The 25,172-nt window shown below is 35.5% G+C and overlaps 1 protein-coding gene across 1 annotated transcript; it reads left to right on the forward strand.

Annotated features, from left to right (window-relative positions):
• Positions 1 to 208: 208 nt before the first annotated feature.
• On the forward strand, positions 209 to 18,557 carry LOC145686156 (uncharacterized). Its single transcript, XM_081759153.1, has 4 exons — positions 209 to 415; positions 3,135 to 3,311; positions 4,539 to 4,635; positions 18,429 to 18,557. The coding sequence occupies exons 1-3, from the start codon at positions 212 to 214 to the stop codon at positions 4,581 to 4,583; spliced, it is 426 nt and encodes a 141-aa protein (XP_081615279.1). The 5' UTR covers positions 209 to 211; the 3' UTR covers positions 4,584 to 4,635; positions 18,429 to 18,557.
• The last annotated feature ends 6,615 nt before the right edge of the window (positions 18,558 to 25,172 follow it).

The raw sequence follows: 25,172 nt of genomic DNA on the forward strand, positions 1-25,172 counted from the left end.
TAGTATCGGTATTAAAAGTATCCTGTAAAATCATTATCAAATTATATTCTTACAAGAAGACAGTTATAGATATGAGACAATCATTTTGGACATGAATGTACATTTTATTGTTTCAATGATTTGTGAAATAGTATATTTTCTAGTTATATTGACACCTTCAAAACAATATTTCCTAAAATTTATTGCAGATATCAGAATGGTACTTGGCCAAATGCAATCTACTTTAGCTGACCTTAGTGAAAGAGTATCTTCCGTCGAGAAGAAAGTCGACACACTTCTAAGTAATGATGTGAGTGTGAAAGGAGAGTCCATAAACGAAGAATCCGAACTTCTTGGCCTTCTGCCTCTGCGAACGTTGGATGATTTTCAAACATTTGAGAGAAAGCTTGAAGATCCTAACTTCGGAAAGAAATATGTAAGTGTCCTATCAAAACTGTACAAGTTATGAAGCAGGTTTCAAATCATTGTTATATCTTTTAATTTACGTCTTTTTGGAACATCTCTTTTTTGACTAAATGTTAGCATCAACTCCATTTTGGCCAATTTAGCCATTATCATGTGCATTAGCTATGGACTATAATTTTGACAGTAGCGGATCGTAGTTTTTACAAGCACCGGTTGCAATGTTGCAATATCAAAGGTATGTATAAATAGGTACGCGCAAGTGTTCCCCTCCTCCCCAAAAATATTCAGGAAATATGAAGAGGAAAGTCTTTTAAGCTCTATTTATATATTATTGATTAAATTGTTTCTCTAATATTGATTTAATATATAAGCTATTTCCTTTTTTTCAAACAACCACTATCAATGTACGTTTATACACTATTTATATACAAAACCTCTACACTCATGTTATTGAACACGAGATAAATCGAATATATAGTATGTGCTGTAAGCCATGAATGATGGCGTTAATCCGAAAAGAAGAAAAAAAAGCAAGAAAATTGCATGCACGCAGTTAAACAAAAGTATTTAATTATATAATCTATGCATTATTTTAGAATGGAAGGTCTTTCTTCGATCTTTTAGGCTTCAAATTTTCTATGACTTTATTGAAGTCTGAAATGCTGCTCGCCAAGTTTCTCTGAATAGAAAGCATCGCTACCGCAAATATTTTTCGCTTTATTTTTTTAGGGTCCAGAAACACCTCTCTCCTCCGACAATATGCATTTTGTTAGCATTTCTTTGTATAAATATACGGTACAAAAAGTCCATTTTCAGAAACCACGTATTTTTGTCTGTAAAGAAGCGTGAAATCTAAGATGTTTTCCTTCGAAAATGAAAAAAAATAGTTTAACATTCCAGCAAATTAGGCTAAAGAAGACAGATGAGTATTGGAAGTGAATGATTTGATATTAATTTATGCTCTCCGCCGGAAATCGAACACAGAATCATGTGCACGAAAGACACAGAGCTAGGAATTAGACCAGTAGTAAGACATTTTCTTCTTCGAGACTCGATCGACTCCCCCCCCAGAATAGTTTTTTTTTAAATAAATCTTATCCCAAGAATTTTCACTTTTGTATTATAAATGTGAAATAAAATCTATTGACTTCGAACGACCGCCCCCCAAACTTTCAGCTTGGATTCGTCCCTGCTACCACCAGACATATTTGTTCTTTGCGAGTTTGTTTTGTGAATAACTTCTTTTTTCCAAGCGTCTGTATCTCCCTCACCCTATGAATTGAGTCAAGCGCTGCTAAGCGGATGAATTTGTAACTATTACAGAAGCTGACCAGTTTCGGAAGAAAGGCAACCGCAAGAAAGCTATACGGGAAGGTAGGAGTGATGCAAGAATAAATCCACTTCCCCATGTTAACAGATAGGAGCTGGCTGCCATATGCTCGATATCACTGCTTCCAGTGGCAACGTTCGCTGCCACCGGAAATGTAAATCTCTCTCTCTTTTTCCGTTTTTTAATTTACTTTTTCCAGAAATGCATCAATACTGTTTTTGCGCTCAAGAGCAGAGGTTTATTTTTTACTGATACACTACATTAATACTTAAAAATAGTTTTAGTATTAAAAAAATATCCGGTTGCACAACCATGCAACATATAGTACCAGCCGCCGCTGAATTTTGGTCAACTTGCCATTCATACTTGCTAATATAGTCACTTAGGCGGCAATTAAATCTTTTGCAGTCAATTTTTTTAGAACATATGAAAAACCTAAAAAAAAGTAGTTTATCTTGGTATTTTTCTAATTCTTCTGTTTACAACAGCACTTACATTGTCACAGTAGATTAGATATCTTTTATCAGTCTCACCTATCCGTCACGGTAAATTGGGATTCCTGAATCTGGTTTCTCCATAGTTAGTTGTTTGATTAGTTTCTAGTGTATTTTTAGTTTGGGTTGGGTTTTTCTTGTTAAGATGCGTGCATGTGTATGTATATATTTTTGTGATAGATCAATAGTGTTATCAAGACATACCCAGCATTTGAAGTTGAAAATAATTAAAGAGATTTTATTACTTCTAGTCAATAAAGGAACAAATTATATTGTGAAACTGTTTGATTTGAGGATATCAAAAGATAAATAATATTAGAACATCTTTGTAATGGTATAGTAGACAAAAATACCAAATTTTTACTTTCTTTGTTCCTAAATTCTGTTACCTATAATTTAAGGTAAGTTGAACCATTTTTAGCTAGTTTCTGTGCGTCATTTAGCTATTCTCTGACACTACTTGTTGTCAGCACTGATTAACCCACTGTTTCTTGTTACTTTTGGAAGTGCATGTAATTTCCATATACATACACGCACACACAAAAACACACACACACACACACACACATATATATATATAGTATTTTTTCTAATTCAAACGGACAATGGTCCTTTTAAATAACCGCAATTACGATATAAAGCTGAAAGTTACCAAATAAATCCCAGGCAAACAGTTTTTGTTAGTCACGTAGCCCATTTGATTCGGCCTTCCATGAAACTCAGAACTCCACGCCCTGTTTTTTCACACTTCACATTACGGTATTTAAAAATTAATCTAGTTTCATTCATGCTTCGTTATTTTTTTTCCACTGGTAAAAAACATAACAATACGGACCCTTATATATATATTGTTTTTCTTTTCGATTTCACCATGCATTAGATCTAAATAATTTCCTTTTTTTCAGGTAAAAGTATTACTGTCAATTGGTGGTAAGGATTTAAAAGGTTTCGCTCACAATGCAATAAGAAGAACTTTGTGCGACAAGCTCGCAATGGAATTCTCCTACTCTGGCAGGAAACCAAGGATCATGAAGCAAAAAAGCACACCTTTGGATCCACCCAAATGTGCAAAAAGATCCACAGTAAGTTGATTTGAAAACTTGTACTGAAATATTTAACTTCATTTATTTATTTATGCTAGTAACCATACAAAATTCCAGTTTGCTAATTACTAAGTCTTACTTCTCTCGTACTGGACGTGTGTTCTCATATTAGTATGTCCCAAGCAATCAGAAGTAATTCTTCATGAATAAAGTATGCTTTCAGTATTTTAGGATGCTTTTACTTTCAAGTAGTATAATATATAGTTCACCCTTACTGGGTGAATATAAAATCTGTGTAGAATATATAGGAAATTCAATAACTAATCCAACACTCTATGTTGTAAACCAATAAGGCAGCTTTACTGGCAAAGTACACATTTAAACAAATCTTTGCTTGAAAAAGCATTCAAAAACAATTTGTAAGGTGTACGGAAAACCTAAAACCAAATAAAATTCCAAGGTAGGAATGATTCCAGGGCTAAATAAAATCAATAGTGTCAACGAATTTAAATTGAAGTACAGTGTAGGAATCACTATGTGAAGTATAATTTTGCACCAGACTTTTCGTGTATACCTGTAAATTTGATACTGTCTACCACACGAATGTAACTTTGAAAGAATATAACTTTGTTGGGTTGGCAACACTGTTAGTCTGGTAGTATTACATAGTATGCCAAACTGTGTTCCCTGTCGATATTTTAAAGGTGCAAAATTTCAGAGCTCTTTGTCTAACACTAGAACGCAGATAAAACACTAGAAGAATATAGCTTTCGAAGTTACCATAATTCCAGTATAAAAAGAGAAAAGTTGCAGGCTTTCAAGACGGCGAATAGTCAAACTTTCGTCTTTCTGTCGTCTTCATCTTTCAATTGTTCGTGACAACGAAGTTAGCCAAAATCTAATGTTTCTTTTAGTGTTATTTAAGGTGATTTTAAACGTTGACTCAAAACCATATCACCACTAAGGGCACCGGAAGAAAGTCTTGTTACACTTGTATAGAAAAATGTAACTTTTCCATTATATAATATACCAAAAGTGTGGTGAAAGATAACTTTCTATAGTACCCTTACATAAAAATCACAAAATAGGGGCCTAGCTTAGGTTACTTGAAAAATAATATAGGAATTAGTTTCAGCTCTAGGAATCCACGTTTACAAACCATATCATAATTCCCTAAAGCTATTTAAGAGGGAAATTTATTTCAAATGACTTTTTTTTAAGAAAAAAATCGCTGGTATTTGCTTGAAATTCTATCTTTCTTTTCAGCTGCTGTTCGTAAGATGTACACCGACGCAACAGAAGAAACGGTGAAAGAAGTATTGGGTCTTTGGCTGCAGCAGGCGAAGCCTAGACTACTGCGTAGGTAAGTATAGTTTTACCTATTTTCCTTACAATCACGAGAGAGATCGGAAAGTTCTTACCATCACTAAATAAGCTAGGGAGTAGTAGAAAATGGATCGATCTGGAACAACCTAGGCCATACTAGAACAACTCACAAGCCCCTGGGAAAATGACCACCGTACACCGTGAGCCCACGGTCTTTTACGACCTCAAATTTAGGGGTGAATTTAATCCCTTTTATGAGCACTTTTAAGGGGGTGTATTCGTTCTCTTTTATGACCACGTTTAAGGGGTGAACTCGTTCCCTTTTACGAGCCCCCCTGGGAATTGACCACCGTACAACGTGAGCCCATGGTCTTTTATGACCTCCATTTTAGGGGGTGTACTCGTTCTCTTTTACGACCTCCATTTTAGAGGGTGTACTTGTTCCCTTTTATGAGCATATTTTTCAACCCTTATTTTAACATAGCAGATAACACATAGAAGAGCAGATAACACATAGCACTATTTTAACATAGCAGATAACATGTAAGATTACGAACACATATAAGAGCAGAAGACTACATAACATAGCAGGCCTCCATTTTAAGGGTGAACTCGTTCTCTTTTATGAGCATATTTTTCAACCCCTATTTTAACATAACAGAAATGACATAAGAATACGTAACATAGCAGGGTATACTCGTTCTCTTTTATGAGCACTTTTTCAACATAGCAGACAAAGAACATAGCAAAGGGGTACGAACACATAACATAACAAGGGTGTACTCGTTTTCAACCCCTATTTTAACATAGGAGATAACACATAAGATTACGAACACATAGAAGAGAAGATAACACATAACACTACGTAACACACAGCAGAGCAGATAACACATAAGAGTACCTAACATAACAAGGGTGTATTCATTCCCTTATTTTAACATAGCAGAAATTACACTGAGACTATGAACACACAGCAGAGCATAAGAGTATGTAACATAAAAGAGCTAATACAAGAGTATGGCATATTTTTCAACCCTTATTTTAACATAGCAGAAATTACACTGAGACTACGAACACATAGAAGAGACTACGTAACATAGCAAGGGTGTACTTGTTCCCTTTTATGAGCACATTATGAACACACAGCAGATACATAAGACTCGTTCCACCCCTATTTGAACATAGCACAGCTAATAAAAGAGTATGGCACATTTTTCAACCCTTATTTTAATATAACGAAACATAGCGAAGATTAAACATAGTTTATTCTAAGGGGTGAACTCGTTCTCTTTTATGAGCATATTTTTCAACCCCTATTTTAACATAACAAAAATGACATAAGAATACGTAACATAGCAAATAATTCATTCCAAGATTACAATCGAACACCCCCACGGTCTACAGATAGTCATTTTAGAGGGTGTATTCATTCATTACCCCTAATTGAAATTACGTAGCAGAGCAGATAATACATAAGATTCGTTCCCTTTTATGAACACTTTTTAGCAAATGTCAACATACTTAAAACCTAATTACTCGAAAATGGATCCACATATTGAGATGGTGTTTCCACATTTAGCAATTGGTCATCAGGTATTACATGTCCCAAAATTAGTGGCCATCGAGTTCAAAGGTCAACATACTTAAAACCCAATCACTCGTAAACGAAGCAACATATTGAGATGGTGTTTTCACATTTGGTAATTGGTCATCAACTATTACATGTTCCAAAAGTACTGACTATCGAGGTCAAAGGTCAAAATACTTAAAACCTAATAACTCGAAAACTGAGACACATATTGAAGTGGTGTTTCCAAATCTAGTAACTGGTCATCAACTACTACAAATTCCAAAAATAATGATCATCGAGGTCAAAGGTCAACATACTTAAAACCTAATAACTCGAAAACTGAGCCACATATTGAGGTGTTGTTTCCACATTTAGCAATTGGTCATCAACTAGTACAAGTTCCAAAATAATGACCATCGAGGTCAAAGGTCAACATACTTAAAACCTAATAACTCGACAACTGAGCCATATATTGAGGTGCTATTTCCAAATCTAGTAATTGGTCATCAACTACTACAAGTTCCAAAAATAGTGGTCATCGAGGTCAAAGGTTAACATACTTAAAACCTAATAACTCGACAACTGAGCCACATATTGAGATGCTCTTTCCACATTTAGTAATTGGTCATCAACTACTACAAGTTCCAAAAATAGTGGTCATCGAGGTCAAAGGTTAACATACTTAAAACCTAATAACTCGAAAACTGAGACACATATTGAAGTGGTGTTTCCAAATCTAGTAACTGGTCATCAACTACTACAAGTTCCAAAAGTAGTGGTCATCGAGGTCAAAGGTCAAAATACTTAAAACCTAATAACTCAAAAACTGAGCAAAATATCGAAGTGGTGTTTCCAAATATAGTAATTGGTCGTCAACTACTACAAGTTTCAAAAATAGTGGCCATCGAGGTCAAAGGTCAAAATACGTAAAACCAAATAACTTTTAAATGGATCGACATACTGAAATGCTGTTTCCAAATCTAGTAATACGAGGCCTGTCTAAAAAGTATCCGACCTTAATTTTTTCCACGCAAAGTAGTGATTCTCAGGCGGCGCCACCGTGCACGGTGGAAGGAGGAATCTTAATGCGCATGCTTGAATTTTTTCACCGCGTTCGCGTGTGCCAGTCGTGAGCTGGTGGCCGCGAAGTGAGGTGCTGTTGGTAGTGTTCGTCGGATTTAGTGTTTCTCGCAAGATGACTGAACGAATTGAGCAAAGATACTGCATCAAATTCTGTCAAATTCTGGGTGATTCTCAAAGCCAAACAATTCGTAAGATTCAGCAGGTGTTTGGAGAAGATGCGATGGGTGTAACACAAATTAAACAATGGTTCAACCGATTCAAAGATGGCCGCACATCAGTCGAGAGTGAGCAGCGTAGCGGCAGGCCCCAAACTGCTCGGAATGCAGCTGTTGTTGAGCGGGTGCGAAATTTGGTGATGGCAGATCGCCGCTTGACAGTGCGGGAGATTGCAGAAGATATTGGAGTGAGTAAAGATTCTGCACATGCAATTTTGCGTGACGATTTGAACATGAAACGAGTGGCTGCTAAATTTGTACCCAAGTTGTTGTCTCAGGAACAAAAAGACACCCGTTTTGACGTTGCACAGGACCTTCTGGACACCACCAACACTGATCCTGGGTATCTGCATTCCGTGATAACTGGAGATGAGTCATGGGTGTACGGGTACGACCCAGAAACAAAACAACAATCGTCTCAGTGTAAGCATCCCGATTCTCCAAGGCCGAAGAAAGCGCGGCAGGTGCGAAGCAAAATCAAGGTGTTGCTGACTGTTTTCTTCGATGCCCGTGGAATTGTGCATCACGAGTACGCACCGGAAGGACAAACAGTGAGAAAGGAGTACTATCAAGATGTTCTCAGGCGACTCCGTGACGCAGTCCGGCGCAAAAGACCAGACATGTGGACAGCGAACTGGCACGTCCATCATGACAACGCCCCAGCACATTCATCCCAATTGATCCACACGTTCTTAGCCAAACATGGAATTACAACCGTTCGCCAACCTCCCTACTCTCCAGACCTGGCTCCTTGTGACTTCTGGTTGTTTCCAATATTGAAGACGCCTCTGAAGGGATCCCGTTTTGGGAGTAGAGAAGACATAATGCGGAACACGACGACGGAGCTGAACAACATTCCAAAAGAAGACTTCCAGCGGTGTTTCCAGCAGTGGAAGGATCGGTGGGTTAAGTGTGTGGAAGCACAAGGGGCCTACTTTGAAGGGGATTAGGGTCCCAAATCTGTCAAGTACTCGCAACTATTTTTCTGGCCAAAGGTCGGATACTTTTTAGACAGCCCTCGTAGATCATCAACTAATACATGTTTAAAAAAAGTACTGACTATCGAGGTCAAAGGTAAAATATTTAAGCCTTAATAACATGTAAACAGCGTGTCGGATAAAAAACTTGTGTGACCTATTCAGTTTTGTACCAAGCAGAAAAAGTGAAGAATGAATCAATTTGAGTGGTTTATTTGCTATTTTACTAACGAGGAATTCCATTTTGTACTACTCAAACAAACGAAGGAATAAATTTGTATTAACCTAAGAAAAGCGAAAAATGCTCATTTTAATTAAACGAATTAATAAATTTATACTAACTAGAAAAAAAAGCGAAGAAGGACTATTTTGTACTACTCCAATAAACGAAGAAGTATTCAGTTTTGTACCAACTAGAAAAAACAGACCGAAGGAGGACCATGTTAACTATTTAAATAAACATAGGAATAAATTTGTACACCGAGGAAAAGCAAAGAACCAACCAACCAACTGGAAAAGTGAAGAAGAGCCACTTCAACAATCTTAGAATTTTATATCATTAGGTACTGTTTAAACAAACGAGAAATGACAATTTTAACTAGCTCATAATTTATGTAACAAAAGAACAAATTTGAATGTTCTGTTTTTGTATCAAACCAGAAAAAACCTAAGAAGGATCATTTTAACAAGTTCATAATTTCTGTACTTTTTAGTGCTATTCAAGTGAAAGAAAGAAATAATTTGTGTCCTCAAAAATGAAAGTTCAATTTAACTAGCTGAGTATTTTATATCATCTTGTAGTATTTAAATATACGAAGAAATAAATTTGAGTGATCTATTCAATTTTGTACCAACAAGAAGTGCCATATTTAACTGGTTCAGAAAAAGGCGAAGAAGGGCTATTTTAACTAGCTGAGTTTTTTATGTCATTTTGTACTACTGAAATAAACGGTGGAGTATTTAGTTTTGTATCACCGAGAAAAAAGAAAGAAATCGTACCATTTTGGAGTATTCAAATAAACAAAGGACTTATAATTTGTATCAACTCTAAAAAGAACCATTTTTAACTAGCTGAGTATTTTATGCAACTGTGCATTATTTCAACAAACAAAGGAATAAATTTGTATGAGTCGGAAAAAGCAAAATGTACCATTTTATATCATTTTGAACTAGTCAAATAAACAAAGGAATAGAGAAAAACCGAAGATGGATCATTTTAACTAGCTGAGTATTTTATACCATTTTGTACTACTCAGATCTTTATACCATTTTGTGCCATTTAAAGAAATGAATATATACATACGGATGTTCTATTTCCTTTTGTACCAACGAGAACCATTTTTAACAGGCTTAGATTTTTATGCCTTTTTGTAATATTTGTACTAAACAAAGGAATAAATTTGTAATAACCACAAAAAGCGAAATTTCATTTCCAGGCCATGTTTTACTATTTAAACAAACGAAGAAAGCGAACATGAACTCTGAATTTTATATCATTTTGTAATACTCAAATTTGGATGGATTATTTAGTTTTGTACCATGCAGAAAAAAGGAAACAGGTATAAATTTACACTGATCAGAAAAGCGAAGACATTTATTGAGGTGTCCTATTTCCTTTTGTACCAACGATAACCATTTTTAACTGGCTTAGAATTTTATGCCTTTTTGTAAAATTTGTATCAAATCGAAAAAAGCAAGGAAATACCATTTTTAAATAGCTCAGCATGTTATAACTTTTTGTGTTTTTGGTCTACCCAATTTCTTGACCATATTGTACTATTTAAACAAACAAAGGAATAAATTGGTGTGACCTATTCACTTTTGTTACAAGCAGAAAAAGGAAAGAATAAATTTCGGTGACCTAATCAGTTTTGTACTAAGCAGAAAAAAGCGAAGAAGGTAAAATTTAAATAGCTCAGTATTTATAACGAAGGAATAAATTTGGGTGTTCTACAGAAGAAAACGGGGAAGGGTCATTTTATTTAATTTTGTAGTACTCAAAATATACAAAGATATAAATTTGTGTGACCCATTCAGTTTTGTACTAAGCAGAAAATTTGTTGGTTTTTTTAGAAAGACCATTTTATCTTTTTTGTGCTCTACAAATAAACAGAGGAAAAGCAAAGAGAGACCATTTTATGTGCCTTTTGTAACGAAGAAACAAATTTGAAGGAGGTTCATTTTAACTAATCCTGCTGCGAGTAGATCAATTGGTACATAGTGAAAAAAAACAATATGGCATTATTGCGACTTTCATTTTCGAATACATAAGGATTAAGCCACTATGGCAAAAAATACTACTCTCTCCTTATGCTTATTTGGAGCAGACTTAAGAGGACCAAGCATTAGAAACCCGCTAGTAGGGCGTCGATTCAGTAATCCATATTGGAGTATACCTTTTATACAATAAAACAAGCTTCTTAGCCCCACTCCAGAAATTAGAAAACAAATTCTTTCTTCTACGGTCTTCGGCATGCATTTTAGACCAAGGGCAGCAAGATTAATATTAAATAACACTTCTGCTGGATAGAAATTCGATTCTCTCGATCTTCTGCTTTATCCTGCAACTTTACTTGGAAATTATCCACATCTTAGAATTTATCAGGTTACATCTAGTAAAAGAAAACGAAGAGATAATTTTGAGACAGTTCCATATGGGTAAATACAGTATTAGTAGAAACGAAAGTTTTTAATTAAGTAGAGATAAAGAGAGAGTGAAAAAAATGGAAAACTAAATTTTAAATCATTATTATTATTATTTTAGAGGTCAAAAGGAAGAATAAATGAATTTGAGTGGCATATGTACGGAATTTAGTTTTGTACCAAAAAAAAATTTGAATGGAATATTTTATTTTGTACCAGCTGGGAATTTAGTGTTGTACCATTGTATCAATTTAAGTATTTTGTACTAGTTAGTACCACCGAGAAGGTGTAGAATATTTAGTTTTGTTGGCTTGGGGGTTTGTAGAACACCCAAATTTATTCCTTCGTTATAAATACTGAGCTATTTAAATTTTACCTTCTTCGCTTTTTTCTGCTTAGTACAAAACTGATTAGGTCACCGAAATTTATTCTTTCCTTTTTTTGCTTGTAACAAAAGTGAATAGGTCACACCAATTTATTCCTTTGTTTGTTTAAATAGTACAATATGGTCAAGAAATTGGGTAGACCAAAAACACAAAAAGTTATAACATGCTGAGCTATTTAAAAATGGTATTTCCTTGCTTTTTTCGATTTGATACAAATTTTACAAAAAGGCATAAAATTCTAAGCCAGTTAAAAATGGTTATCGTTGGTACAAAAGGAAATAGGACACCTCAATAAATGTCTTCGCTTTTCTGATCAGTGTAAATTTATACCTGTTTCCTTTTTTCTGCATGGTACAAAACTAAATAATCCATCCAAATTTGAGTATTACAAAATGATATAAAATTCAGAGTTCATGTTCGCTTTCTTCGTTTGTTTAAATAGTAAAACATGGCCTGGAAATGAGATTTCGCTTTTTGTGGTTATTACAAACTTATTCCTTTGTTTAGTACAAATATTACAAAAAGGCATAAAAATCTAAGCCTGTTAAAAATGGTTCTCGTTGGTACAAAAGGAAATAGAACATCCGTATGTATATATTCATTTCTTTAAATGGCACAAAATGGTATAAAGATCTGAGTAGTACAAAATGGTATAAAATACTCAGCTAGTTAAAATGATCCATCTTCGGTTTTTCTCTATTCCTTTGTTTATTTGACTAGTTCAAAATGATATAAAATGGTACATTTTGCTTTTTCCGACTCATACAAATTTATTCCTTTGTTTGTTGAAATAATGCACAGTTGCATAAAATACTCAGCTAGTTAAAAATGGTTCTTTTTAGAGTTGATACAAATTATAAGTCCTTTGTTTATTTGAATACTCCAAAATGGTACGATTTCTTTCTTTTTTCTCGGTGATACAAAACTAAATACTCCACCGTTTATTTCAGTAGTACAAAATGACATAAAAAACTCAGCTAGTTAAAATAGCCCTTCTTCGCCTTTTTCTGAACCAGTTAAATATGGCACTTCTTGTTGGTACAAAATTGAATAGATCACTCAAATTTATTTCTTCGTATATTTAAATACTACAAGATGATATAAAATACTCAGCTAGTTAAATTGAACTTTCATTTTTGAGGACACAAATTATTTCTTTCTTTCACTTGAATAGCACTAAAAAGTACAGAAATTATGAACTTGTTAAAATGATCCTTCTTAGGTTTTTTCTGGTTTGATACAAAAACAGAACATTCAAATTTGTTCTTTTGTTACATAAATTATGAGCTAGTTAAAATTGTCATTTCTCGTTTGTTTAAACAGTACCTAATGATATAAAATTCTAAGATTGTTGAAGTGGCTCTTCTTCACTTTTCCAGTTGGTTGGTTGGTTCTTTGCTTTTCCTCGGTGTACAAATTTATTCCTATGTTTATTTAAATAGTTAACATGGTCCTCCTTCGGTCTGTTTTTTCTAGTTGGTACAAAACTGAATACTTCTTCGTTTATTGGAGTAGTACAAAATAGTCCTTCTTCGCTTTTTTTCTAGTTAGTATAAATTTATTAATTCGTTTAATTAAAATGAGCATTTTTCGCTTTTCTTAGGTTAATACAAATTTATTCCTTCGTTTGTTTGAGTAGTACAAAATGGAATTCCTCGTTAGTAAAATAGCAAATAAACCACTCAAATTGATTCATTCTTCACTTTTTCTGCTTGGTACAAAATGGAATAGGTCACACAAGTTTTTTATCCGACACGCTGTTTACGTGTTATTAAGGCTTAAATATTTTACCTTTGACCTCGATAGTCAGTACTTTTTTTAAACATGTACTAGTTGATGATCTATTACTAGATTTGGAAACAGCATTTCAGTATGTCGATCCATTTAAAAGTTATTTGGTTTTACGTATTTTGACCTTTGACCTCGATGGCCACTATTTTTGAAACTTGTAGTAGTTGATGACCAATTACTATATTTGGAAACACCACCTCGATATTTTGCTCAGTTTTTGAGTTATTAGGTTTTAAGTATTTTGACCTTTGACCTCGATGACCACTATTTTTGGAACTTGTAGTAGTTGATGACCAGTTACTAGATTTGGAAACACCACTTCAATATGTGTCTCAGTTTTCGAGTTATTAGGTTTTAAGTATGTTAACCTTTGACCTCGATGACCACTATTTTTGGAACTTGTAGTAGTTGATGACCAATTACTAGATTTGGAAATAGCACCTCAATATATGGCTCAGTTGTCGAGTTATTAGGTTTTAAGTATGTTAACCTTTGACCTCGATGACCACTATTTTTGGAACTTGTAGTAGTTGATGACCAGTTACTAGATTTGGAAACACCACTTCAATATGTGTCTCAGTTTTCGAGTTATTAGGTTTTAAGTATGTTAACCTTTGACCTCGATGACCACTATTTTTGGAACTTGTAGTAGTTGATGACCAATTACTAAATGTGGAAAGAGCATCTCAATATGTGGCTCAGTTGTCGAGTTATTAGGTTTTAAGTATTTTGACCTTTGACCTCGATAGTCAGTACTTTTGGAACATGTAATAGTTGATGACCAATTACCAAATGTGAAAACACCATCTCAATATGTTGCTTCGTTTACGAGTGATTGGGTTTTAAGTATGTTGACCTTTGAACTCGATGGCCACTAATTTTGGGACATGTAATACCTGATGACCAATTGCTAAATGTGGAAACACCATCTCAATATGTGGATCCATTTTCGAGTAATTAGGTTTTAAGTATGTTGACCTTTGCTAAAAAGTGTTCATAAAAGGGAACGAATCTTATGTATTATCTGCTCTGCTACGTAATTTCAATTAGGGGTAATGAATGAATACACCCTCTAAAATGACTATCTGTAGACCGTGGGGTGTTCGATTGTAATCTTGGAATGAATTATTTGCTATGTTACGTATTCTTATGTCATTTTTGTTATGTTAAAATAGGGGTTGAAAAATATGCTCATAAAAGAGAACGAGTTCACCCCTTAAAATAGACTATGTTTAATCTTCGCTATGTTTCGTTATATTAAAATAAGGGTTGAAAAATGTGCCATACTCTTTTATTAGCTGTGCTATGTTCAAATAGGGGTGGAACGAGTCTTATGTATCTGCTGTGTGTTCATAATGTGCTCATAAAAGGGAACAAGTACACCCTTGCTATGTTACGTAGTCTCTTCTATGTGTTCGTAGTCTCAGTGTAATTTCTGCTATGTTAAAATAAGGGTTGAAAAATATGCCATACTCTTGTATTAGCTCTTTTATGTTACATACTCTTATGCTCTGCTGTGTGTTCATAGTCTCAGTGTAATTTCTGCTATGTTAAAATAAGGGAATGAATACACCCTTGTTATGTTAGGTACTCTTATGGGTTATCTGCTCTGCTGTGTGTTACGTAGTGTTATGTGTTATCTTCTCTTCTATGTGTTCGTAATCTTATGTGTTATCTCCTATGTTAAAATAGGGGTTGAAAACGAGTACACCCTTGTTATGTTATGTGTTCGTACCCCTTTGCTATGTTCTTTGTCTGCTATGTTGAAAAAGTGCTCATAAAAGAGAACGAGTATACCCTGCTATGTTACGTATTCTTATGTCATTTCTGTTATGTTAAAATAGGGGTTGAAAAATATGCTCATAAAAGAGAACGAGTTCACCCTTAAAATGGAGGCCTGCTATGTTATGTAGTCTTCTGCTCTTATATGTGTTCGTAATCTTACATGTTATCTGCTATGTTAAAATAGTGCTATGTGTTATCTGCTCTTCTATGTGTTATCTGCTATGTTAAAATAAGGGTTGAAAAATATGCTCATAAAAGGGAACAAGTACACCCTCTAAAATGGAGGTCGTAAAAGAGAACGAGTACACCCCCTAAAATGGAGGTCATAAAAGACCATGGGCTCACGTTGTACGGTGGTCAATTCCCAGGGGGGCTCGTAAAAGGGAACGAGTTCACCCCTTAAACGTGGTCATAAAAGAGAACGAATACACCCCCTTAAAAGTGCTCATAAAAGGGATTAAATTCACCCCTAAATTTGAGGTCGTAAAAGACCGTGGGCTCACGGTGTACGGTGGTCATTTTCCCAGGGGCTTGTGAGTTGTTCTAGTATGGCCTAGGTTGTTCCAGATCGATCTATTTTCTACTACTCTAGGGATCTGCAACTTAGTGAAATGAGATAAAATGTTTACCTTGTATGTACTTATTATTTTATTATCCCTTATAATTTAGTAACTTGCCTGTTACTTTCCTCGGAGGGTGGAAATTTTAACTAAAATCGAGATTCATTACTGTTTACATTTTTATTTTCTTGTCTTCTGGAAGAAAGTACCTCTGTTAGTTTAATTTTATTTTTTGATTACTCCTATTTGCTGATGATTTTTTTTAAGACTAACGTTTATTCCTTGATTAATTTTGGTGTTGATTACTTCTTTTCTATACTGAAGGAAATTTCATTTTTTGAAAACTGCGATGTCACAGTAATAGAGAGATAGGCACTTTCTGTTATGTTTGTCTTCTAAAAACATTTCCTACCTGCTGCATTGAAAACAAAAAGCAACTAACCTCTTTTTGTCTTGACTAATTTTAGTGTTATTTTACATCTTTTCTATCTATTGAACGAACTCATCTCTCGAGAGAAAACTACAATACCACCCTCTTTCTTGATTGATTAGAGTTAATTACTTCTTTTCTATACTAAATGAAACCATCTTACATTCTGGAAAACTCTGCAATGCCATTGTAATAGAGAAATATGCAATTGCAGAATCTTTCAGACGATAAGATTATTTCGTTTAGTATAGAAACAAGCAATAAAGCACTATAATTAATTAAGATACAGAATGGTATTGTAGTTTTTTTTCCTTCTCAAAAGATAAGGTTTCATTGAGGAGATAGAAAAGAAGTAAAACAACATTGAAACTAATCAAGAAACAGTTTTTTTTCCTAGAAGATAAAGACTTCAGCAGTTAGAAAATTTTGTTAAAAGACAAAATAATAGTAAATGCACATTTCTCTCTTACAAAGACATTCCGAGTTTCCCGGAAGATAAGACTTCATTCAGTATGAAAAAGAAATAATCAACACCAAAATTGAACAAGAAACAAAGGTTAATGTTTTATCCACAAGATAAAGACTTCATTCAGCAGTGGCAGTAATAAAAATAAATTTAAAAAAAGTAAGAGTAGTTTTTTCCCCAAACACAAAAAGATTTCAATAGGATGGAGCACGCCAAAGTATGCGTATGCGTAAACACTCAACAACAAATTACCAGGAAAATAAATAGGGAGACATAGGTCTTAAAATGCATTCAAAATTTGACTGGATTGAAGTAAATGAAGTGATTTGCTTGCTTTGTGCCATGTACACTGAGAAATGTTTCTGTTTTCAAAGGTGGGATATAAAGAACTAGGTCGATAGGTCGCAGGAGTATTTATTACTTGTCTATAATGAATTGTGAAACGACGCTAATGATTCCGACACGACGTTCCATGAATATGGGTCAAATAAACTTAGTGTTACAGTTACGGTAATGAGTCATCCCTTCTTCATTTGATATGTATGCTGAAGGTAATATGCATGTCTTCCTATCAGTGATTCTTGTGTTTTGAAAGAATGAAACGTTGCAAAGATGTATTCCTCCGCTGTAAGGCTCAGGATTGAAATCCGTTTGTTTTACTGTCACAAATAAATCCAGGGAATTGTTGCTCAACACCTCCTTACGTATTAGTCACCAGTAACTTTTTTATATATATTTTTAAAGAGAAATATTTCATTGAACCTCTAAGGTATGTTCCAAACTCGTTGCAAAATGGTACGAAGTTGTCCGTGTACACGGTACCTATTTTAGTAAATTCTTACGCTTTTCCTGTAAATTGCGAACTACACTTTCCCATGCGTTCTGTTGTACATTACGCAGGATAACGCCTTGTAGGTCATCATCTATCATTTGTGTTGCTCTGTGAAGAATACAAGGTATATAGGTTCACACACTTATGGCCTATCTTTCATGTGAATCGTGAGATCAGATTGCATTTCATACAAGGCATGGAGAGAAAATTAAAGAAATAAGTAAATATTTGTTCTTCCATCCCTAAGTGATTTCTTATATCAGTGATCACTTCGTTTGTTTTTCGTAACGCAGTACTTATACAACAGTACCGAGTGAGTCAATATGACATTTTCTGGATTTATCTCAATTGATGCTCTGACAGAACAATGCACGTTTTCAGCTAGGAAAAAAATTCTACTGAAAATTTACTGGCACTAGAACATTGAAATAGGTAAAGTGAATAAATACCATGCAGTGGTACCAGTGATGAAACGGGTCACATACTTCGTGACTCGTGATCACGAAGTAGTCAGATCCCTGACCCTGTATGACCCATACATATCCGTGCGATCCCGAGACGACTAAATATCAGACTATGGGAGAGTATGTTGTAATTGTAACAAACGCGATTCTTTCCTTTCAAGTGTTTCTTATGAGTGATCGTCAAAATTTAATCGAATAAGGCTGTAAAACGTAAAATGTAGAATATAAGGGATTCCGCTGAACCGAAATAGTGTTTGCGTAATGTTTGTGTATAGTAGTGTTTAAAATTACTTTATTAATTTTCAGTATGGGAAGATGAATTATATTGTATTTGACAGTCAAGACACTTTGAATAAGAAGTGTCACACTGCAAATCTAACATCTGAATAGGTGAGCTCGATTAGGGAATATTAATTCACTATAAAAATTCTACCGTAATGCTATAGAGATCATATTTGGAGTGCTTCCAAGCCATGGATCACCAGATCTGAGAAACGAGTGCCAGACTCTGTTGCCTTGTGTGGCACTTACTTCAAAGAATAATAATGTATTTTAATGAAAGCGTATTTATAAGGTAAACAATATGAATGTTTTCTTTTAATTATGCAATCAATTACATGTTTTTCAGTACGTATTTATGATCGTTATTTTGCGAAGAACGAAGAAATTCAAAACCTGTAGTGGAAGGTGACACCGTTGAAGTTGAGGAACCCAATTAAGGAAATAAGTTAGAAATAATACAAAAAATGTAAATAAGTTCAATAAATAACACTGTAATACAAGCTGATTGTTTTCATGAAACCTTATATCAGTTATTGCGTAGAATGTAGGGATACTTTATTTCAATTATGTAGCAGCAGGATGCGAAATAATAACAGTTATGATCGGGGAGAAAGAGGAGTGGATAAATAAGTGAAAAAAATGCACTGGAAAATTTTGAAATGAAGATTTCATATATTGAACATCCAAAATTATTGAACTATGTAAGGTTAGGGATAATGCTTAACCACTAGGTTGTCCACTAACTGCACAGATTTACGGTAAATAGTTTGTATACTTCTGACAGTGTCAGTGTCACCATATCTCGCCAGTAAATTATTGAGGATGAATTTTCTTCCAAAATTTTGAAGTGTGGGAATGGCCATCCTCAGTATTTCGCACCCTGTGTAGCAGTGGTTCTAGGATTTAATTTGTATTTCTTTCCTGAAATCTGATAATTTAAAAGTTTGCTTAGCCCTTGACGGTCTAGTGGTGTACGTCTTTGCTGCGCCTAGGGTCGTGGTTGATTCTCAGTGGAAGACCTTACAAACACTGAACGCATTACTGCGGATTCTACAGGTCAGTGTCTCATATAAAGCTTCGTGCTGAAACGGGACGCTCAACTTCAACATCAAACTGTGGTTAATGGTAAACTAATTGGATGCTGATCTGCCAGGTCGCATAGTATATTCACCAAGGAACTCAGAAAAATATTGCAGAAACCATAGCCTACTACTATGTTTACTATTAATAGTAAGTGTGGTATGGTTTCCCCTATATATATTTAAAAGAATGCCAATAAAGTGATGGCAATATCCAAACACCCTCAGATGACAAAAGAATACACACCATCATTTATGTAACTTACACATTGAACATTATACTAACCTACACATCAAACATTATACATGTCGCCAAGCAGATGAATCATTTTCTCACGTGCAGAAATAAATTTGTATCAAGCTTTACTGAGAAGCTTGCAATAAACGAGACATATTAAGCATGTGCTAAACTTGAAGTGAACAGCTTGAAATAAGCTTGAGGTGACAAGCCTGTATCAAGCCTTATGTACCAAGTTTGAAATAGACTTGAGGTAACAAGCCTGGAGCAAGCATTATGTACCAAGTTTGAAATAAACTTGAGGTAACAAGCCTGTAGCAAGCATTATGTCCCAAGTTTGAAATAGACTTGAGGTAACAAGCCTGGAGCAAGCATTACGTACCAAGTTTGAAATAAACTTGAGGTAACCAGCCTATAGCATGCTTTATGTAACAAGTTTGCAATAAGCTTGAACTGACAAGCTTGAAACTGACAATCTTGCAGTACAAGCCTACAATATGCTTGTCGCCTGTCAACTTCGTCGCTTGAATCAGCCTTGATATACGCTTACAGACTTGTCGTAACATGCTTGGGACAAGCTTATATCCTTGTCACGACAAGCTTATATCATGCTTGTGGCAAGCTGTTTCTGCTATCTGGGTAGTGAGTAAGTGATCAAAGGGCTGAGTTCCGATCAAAGTGGGTGTATTCAGGTGCAGAGTGAGCAAGGGACAAACAGGCTGACTCGTGTTCCTTGTTGGCTGCTAACAATGTGTGGAATACAAATTTGCTTAACTTGTACAACTTCCCTATCCAATGCTGGTGCAGTTTGACTGTTTCAACGGAAACATGGAACCGTTTTGCAAGTTCGTCAAACGTTAGACCACCATCCTCCTTGATGGCTACTTTCAGGACCTCGTAATACAACACATGTCCACTGTGAGGCTCATCTGAAAGGCTCACACCTCCCAAACGAAATTTCTGGAACCAATATCTGTTGGTATCTTCATTCACGGTAATCTCTCCAAATGCCTGGTATATGAGGCGACTTGACGCAGTAGCTGACAGGTTCACTTTTAAAATCCTACCAAGCAACAAACGCAAACAACATGCTTCGATACCTTCATTTGTATTCGGCACTGGACGAGCTATGACTATTGTATGTGCGCAACGTGCCTGTATTACTGAAGGTCGATAGGCAAACTAACTCCCGATCGGTTGGCAGCCATGTGCATCAATTAGTTTGCTCTCTGTGTGCCCTTGATTGATGGGACGTCAACGTTTTTGATTACCTTGTATGTCTGTCACTGTTAGAATTATATGTCACTACTAGGAGTTTGTGTGTCAATAATAAAACTATCTGTGTCACTGTTATGAGTAAGTGTGTTACTGTTAGAAGTATGTATGATACTGTTAAAATTATGTATTTCAGTGCTAGGAGTATGTATGTCACTGTTAGATGTATGTATGCCACTCTTGGGAGTATATGTGTTACTGTTAGCAGTATGGGCGTCACTGTTACGAGTATATGAGTCAGAGTTAGAAGTATATTCGCAAATGTAAAAAGTCTATGTGTCACTGTTAAGAATATTTATGTGTCACTTTACAGAAAACAAAAAATAATAGATATAATCTGCTAGTTTAATAACTAAACTAACTAACTCTATGGCCTATGGAACCCGGAGGTTCAATGCCGCGTTCACAAAAGCTCTCCACTGACTTCTATTCTTAGCAAGCTGCATCCAGTTTCTACTTTGTATTCCAGTCTCTGCGAGATCCATCTTAATATTGTTCTCCCATCTGCGCCTAGGTCTTCCTATGGTCGTTTTCCGATTGATCTTCCAGTCAAGACTTTGAAAGCGTTTCTTCCAGTCAAGACTTTGAAAGCGTTTCTACTTTGAAAGCGTTTCTACCCATTCTAGCTACATAACCCGCCCACTTAAGCCTCCTAGACTTCACGACCGTAACAATGTTGGATAGACCATATAAATTATGTAGCTCCTCGTTATGAAGTTTCCGCTATTCCCCATTCCCGTTCCTTTTGGGTCCGAATATTCGTCTCAGGATCTTGTTCTCAAATACTTTCAGTCTATGTCAGCCCTGGCCACGGCGAGCAGATAGTGGAAACTCTCCTCGTGAACGCTCACGAGCATTCTACGAGCAAATACCGTTGTTCGTGCTTCGTGAATCTTCGGGTTTTGTCCTTAGAGGAGCGGAAGTGTTGTCAACCTTGGCGGTAATCACTAGCTTACCAAATAAAAAAAAAGTATGTATAGTAACTGATTGCCATTTAGTGTATAGTGTTTTTACAATGTGGTAACCGTTAACTATAGACAACACAAACTGGTAACAGCAATCAAATGATAAACTATGTACGTTCCTTTTCTTCTTTTTTCTTTCCTTTTGTTAAAGAAGGATGTGGTGGAACCAAACCATCGCTTACATTTATAAAAATTTGCCAGTTTGCCCAATGGAAAACCAGTTTTCAATATATATATATATATATATATATATATATATATATATATATATATATATTATCAAGTTCTTAATCCGAGTGTTACGCGCCTTTGGCGTGGGAGACCCGGGTTCGATTCCCGGCGGGAGCTCATGTGGTTCGGATTCCACGTTAATCAGTAGATCCACGTCTCATATAGCCTCGCTGCTGAAAGGGACGCTAAACTAAAATCAACTCAATTAATCCGAGTGTGGGTATGTTGTTTCGCTTTTTAGGAAAACAGATAATCTGTTGATACGAAAAAAAATACTGTAGCACTTGTTTGTAATTATCTAAGTATTATCTCCAGAAAATTAGCTTATGCATGTATGTGTGTACGAATAGGCTTAGCAAGGGGTTGGTTGTGGAGATTAGAAGCCACTATCAATAGGAAGAATAGTATTTCTTACTCCACTTTTAAAGTGGGGCCGCGGTGGCTCAGTGGTAGAACGTTCACATCTGGCGCTTGGGGTCCCGGGTTCGATCCCAGCCCCCGCCAAGTGAACTTTGCGGTGGACAAACACCGTGTGCGTGGGTTTTCTCGGGGTTCTCCCATTTCCTCCCACTTTCTTCATTCTATCATTTCATTCATTACTCATCATCACCGTCTCCTTTAGCCTAACCGGTATAACCGTGGGACGTAAAACCCAAAGATTTCATTTCATTTTTTCCACTTTTAATGTTACTTTGATCGCAAAGAATCAAACAAAATATTAAGAGAGCCAAAGAGATTTTCCATTTTTAAGAGTGACCATTAGTTACATTAGTTAGTGGTAAATTAGTGGGTACCATTAGTTTTTTTTTTTTTAAACAAAAAGTGTCTTTTTAATAAGGAAAAATATATTGTCCCTGGCTGGTTGCTTGCCGGTAGCTTGTTAAAAGTGAAAAAGAATGTTAAATCATATCAACGACTGAAGCTACACGCTTGTCTTTCTTCGATAGTTACTGACTGGTTTTGAAAGTCACGATGTTGTAGGCCTACTGTAACAGCGTAAACTTGGAAGGGAACGTTCCAACTGAATGATACGAACAATTATTCCCAATGTCTTGAACAAGAAACGTGGATTGCACGGATAACGCTTAAAGTGGGCTGGACTGCACTGGAATTTCCTTCCGGCAAATTAGTGTTTGGTCGGAACTCAGTTCTTCTGTGTAATTGTCTCTTAACAACATTTGAACATTTCTTTTAGATAATAATGTCTAACTAACTCTATGGTCTATGGAACCCGAAGGTTCAATGCGGCGTTTACAACATATTTCCACTAACTTCTGTCCTTAGCCAACTGGATCCAGTTTCTACTCTGTACTCTTATTTCTGCAAGACCCATCTTAATATTGTCTTCCCATCTACGTCTAGGTCTTCCTAGTGGTCTTCTTCCAATTGGGTTTTCAGTTAAAATTATGAAAGCGTTTCTAATTTCTTCCATTCTGGCTACACGGAATGGCCACCTGAGCCTTCTACACTTAATGACCCTAACAATGTTAAGTGAGCGGTATAAACTATGCAATTCCTCGTTATGAATTTCCTCCAATCCCCATTTACATCCGTCTTTGGTCCGAATACTACTACTACTACTACTACTACTACTACTACTACTACTACTACTACTAATAATAATAATAATAATAATAATAATAATAATAATAATAATAATAATAATAATAATAATAATAATAATACGCATTATTATTATTATTATTATTATTATTATTATTATTATTATTATTATTATTATTATTATTATTATTATTATTATTATTATTATTTTCAACCTCCCGTCGTTCTGCTATCAATCTAGCAACGAAAGGCGTTCACAACTTAGCAAACGTGAAGCGAGTGACAAGTTACAGACCGAGTGCTAATGTAATACAATGTCACGAATTGTGTAAGCAAGCTAAAAAAGGCCTGAAACAATTCGTTTTCAATTTTTGCAGTCGTTTTTACGTCTGTAAGCTGACATGTTTAATATTAGTTTCTTTCTTTCTTTCTTTCTTTTTCATTTGTTAGTTACTTCAACGCTAACTGTAACCTCTATCATGCGTCTTCCTGAATCAAAAAACGTACCAATTTTATTTCCTGCAGTGTTTTCGCGTCACTGCTTTCGAAATGGGGAGGGGGAGAGCACACCTGCACATTTCACGCTTGGGTCTGCTCAATGCTTCAACATCGTGCGAATTTGTGACCAGGCTTGGCCGTAGGTTTTTTACCATCATGTGTGGTTGGCAACACTTATCGGATGCAGTGGAAGGGGCGGAGCTACCAACACCTGTGCTCACCTGTTCTTATCTCCGCTCGTTGTCGCTCACGCTTCGGCTCCGGGAGCCAATTCATGGGCAGGCCTGGTCTATGTTCTTTTCTCAGACTAAGCGACCATGTTTCGCAACCACACAGAACAACAGGAATGATTGTCGTCTTGTATATTTTAAGCTTCAGATTCCTCGATAGAATTCGCGACGACAAGAGATTTTGAACCGAATAGTAACACGAATTCCCTGCTTTTAGTCGACATTTAATTTCCTCGTGAATATGATTTTCGTCTGTTAATATTGATCCTAGATATTTGAAACTATCCACTTTATCAAAAGTATTATTTAATATTTTAACGCATCCATAATTTGCTGTATTACGGTCCCGACGCACTTTCATGTATTTAGTTTACTCTGCATTTACTTCTAAGCCCATGTCCCTGCAAACGTTTAATAAGATCTCTCCATTTCTTTCTATTGTTCTCCTATCATCCCCTATTAAATTTACATCATCAGCATATGCCATAACCTGGTAACTACCGTTTAACTCTAGGCCCTGGTTGCTATATTTGATTTTCCTTGTAGCGTATTCCAGAACAAAGTTAAATTATAATGGCGACAACGCATCTCCTTGTTTCAGGCTATTTTCGACGTGAAAGCTCGTGGACAAAAAAATTCCTAGCCGGACTTTACTTTGGGATTCATTTAAACATATCTTAATTAATCTACTTAGCTTTCTCGGTATTCTAAGCTCTGTAAGAACTTTGAATAATGTTTCTCTCCTAACCGGGTCGTACGCCTTTCTAAAATCAATAAATAGCTGATGTACCGGGGTATTGTATTCCCACTTTTTTTCGAGTATTTTGCGAATGGTAAATATTTGGTCGATAGTTGATTGATTTCGTGTAAATCCGCACTGATAATCTCCAATAATTTCAGTGTTGTCTTTTCGTTAAATTTGCATTCCCCAGTCAGTGTTTGCAGTGAGTGAGTGTTCGCTGACTGGGGAATGTAGATCAAACGAAAGGACAACAGTCTTCTGCATGAGTA

The sequence above is a fragment of the Thermobia domestica genome, chromosome 5 (genome assembly GCF_964235325.1).
Source record: "Thermobia domestica chromosome 5, izTheDome1.hap1.1, whole genome shotgun sequence".
Classification (NCBI taxonomy): Eukaryota; Metazoa; Arthropoda; class Insecta; order Zygentoma; family Lepismatidae; genus Thermobia; species Thermobia domestica.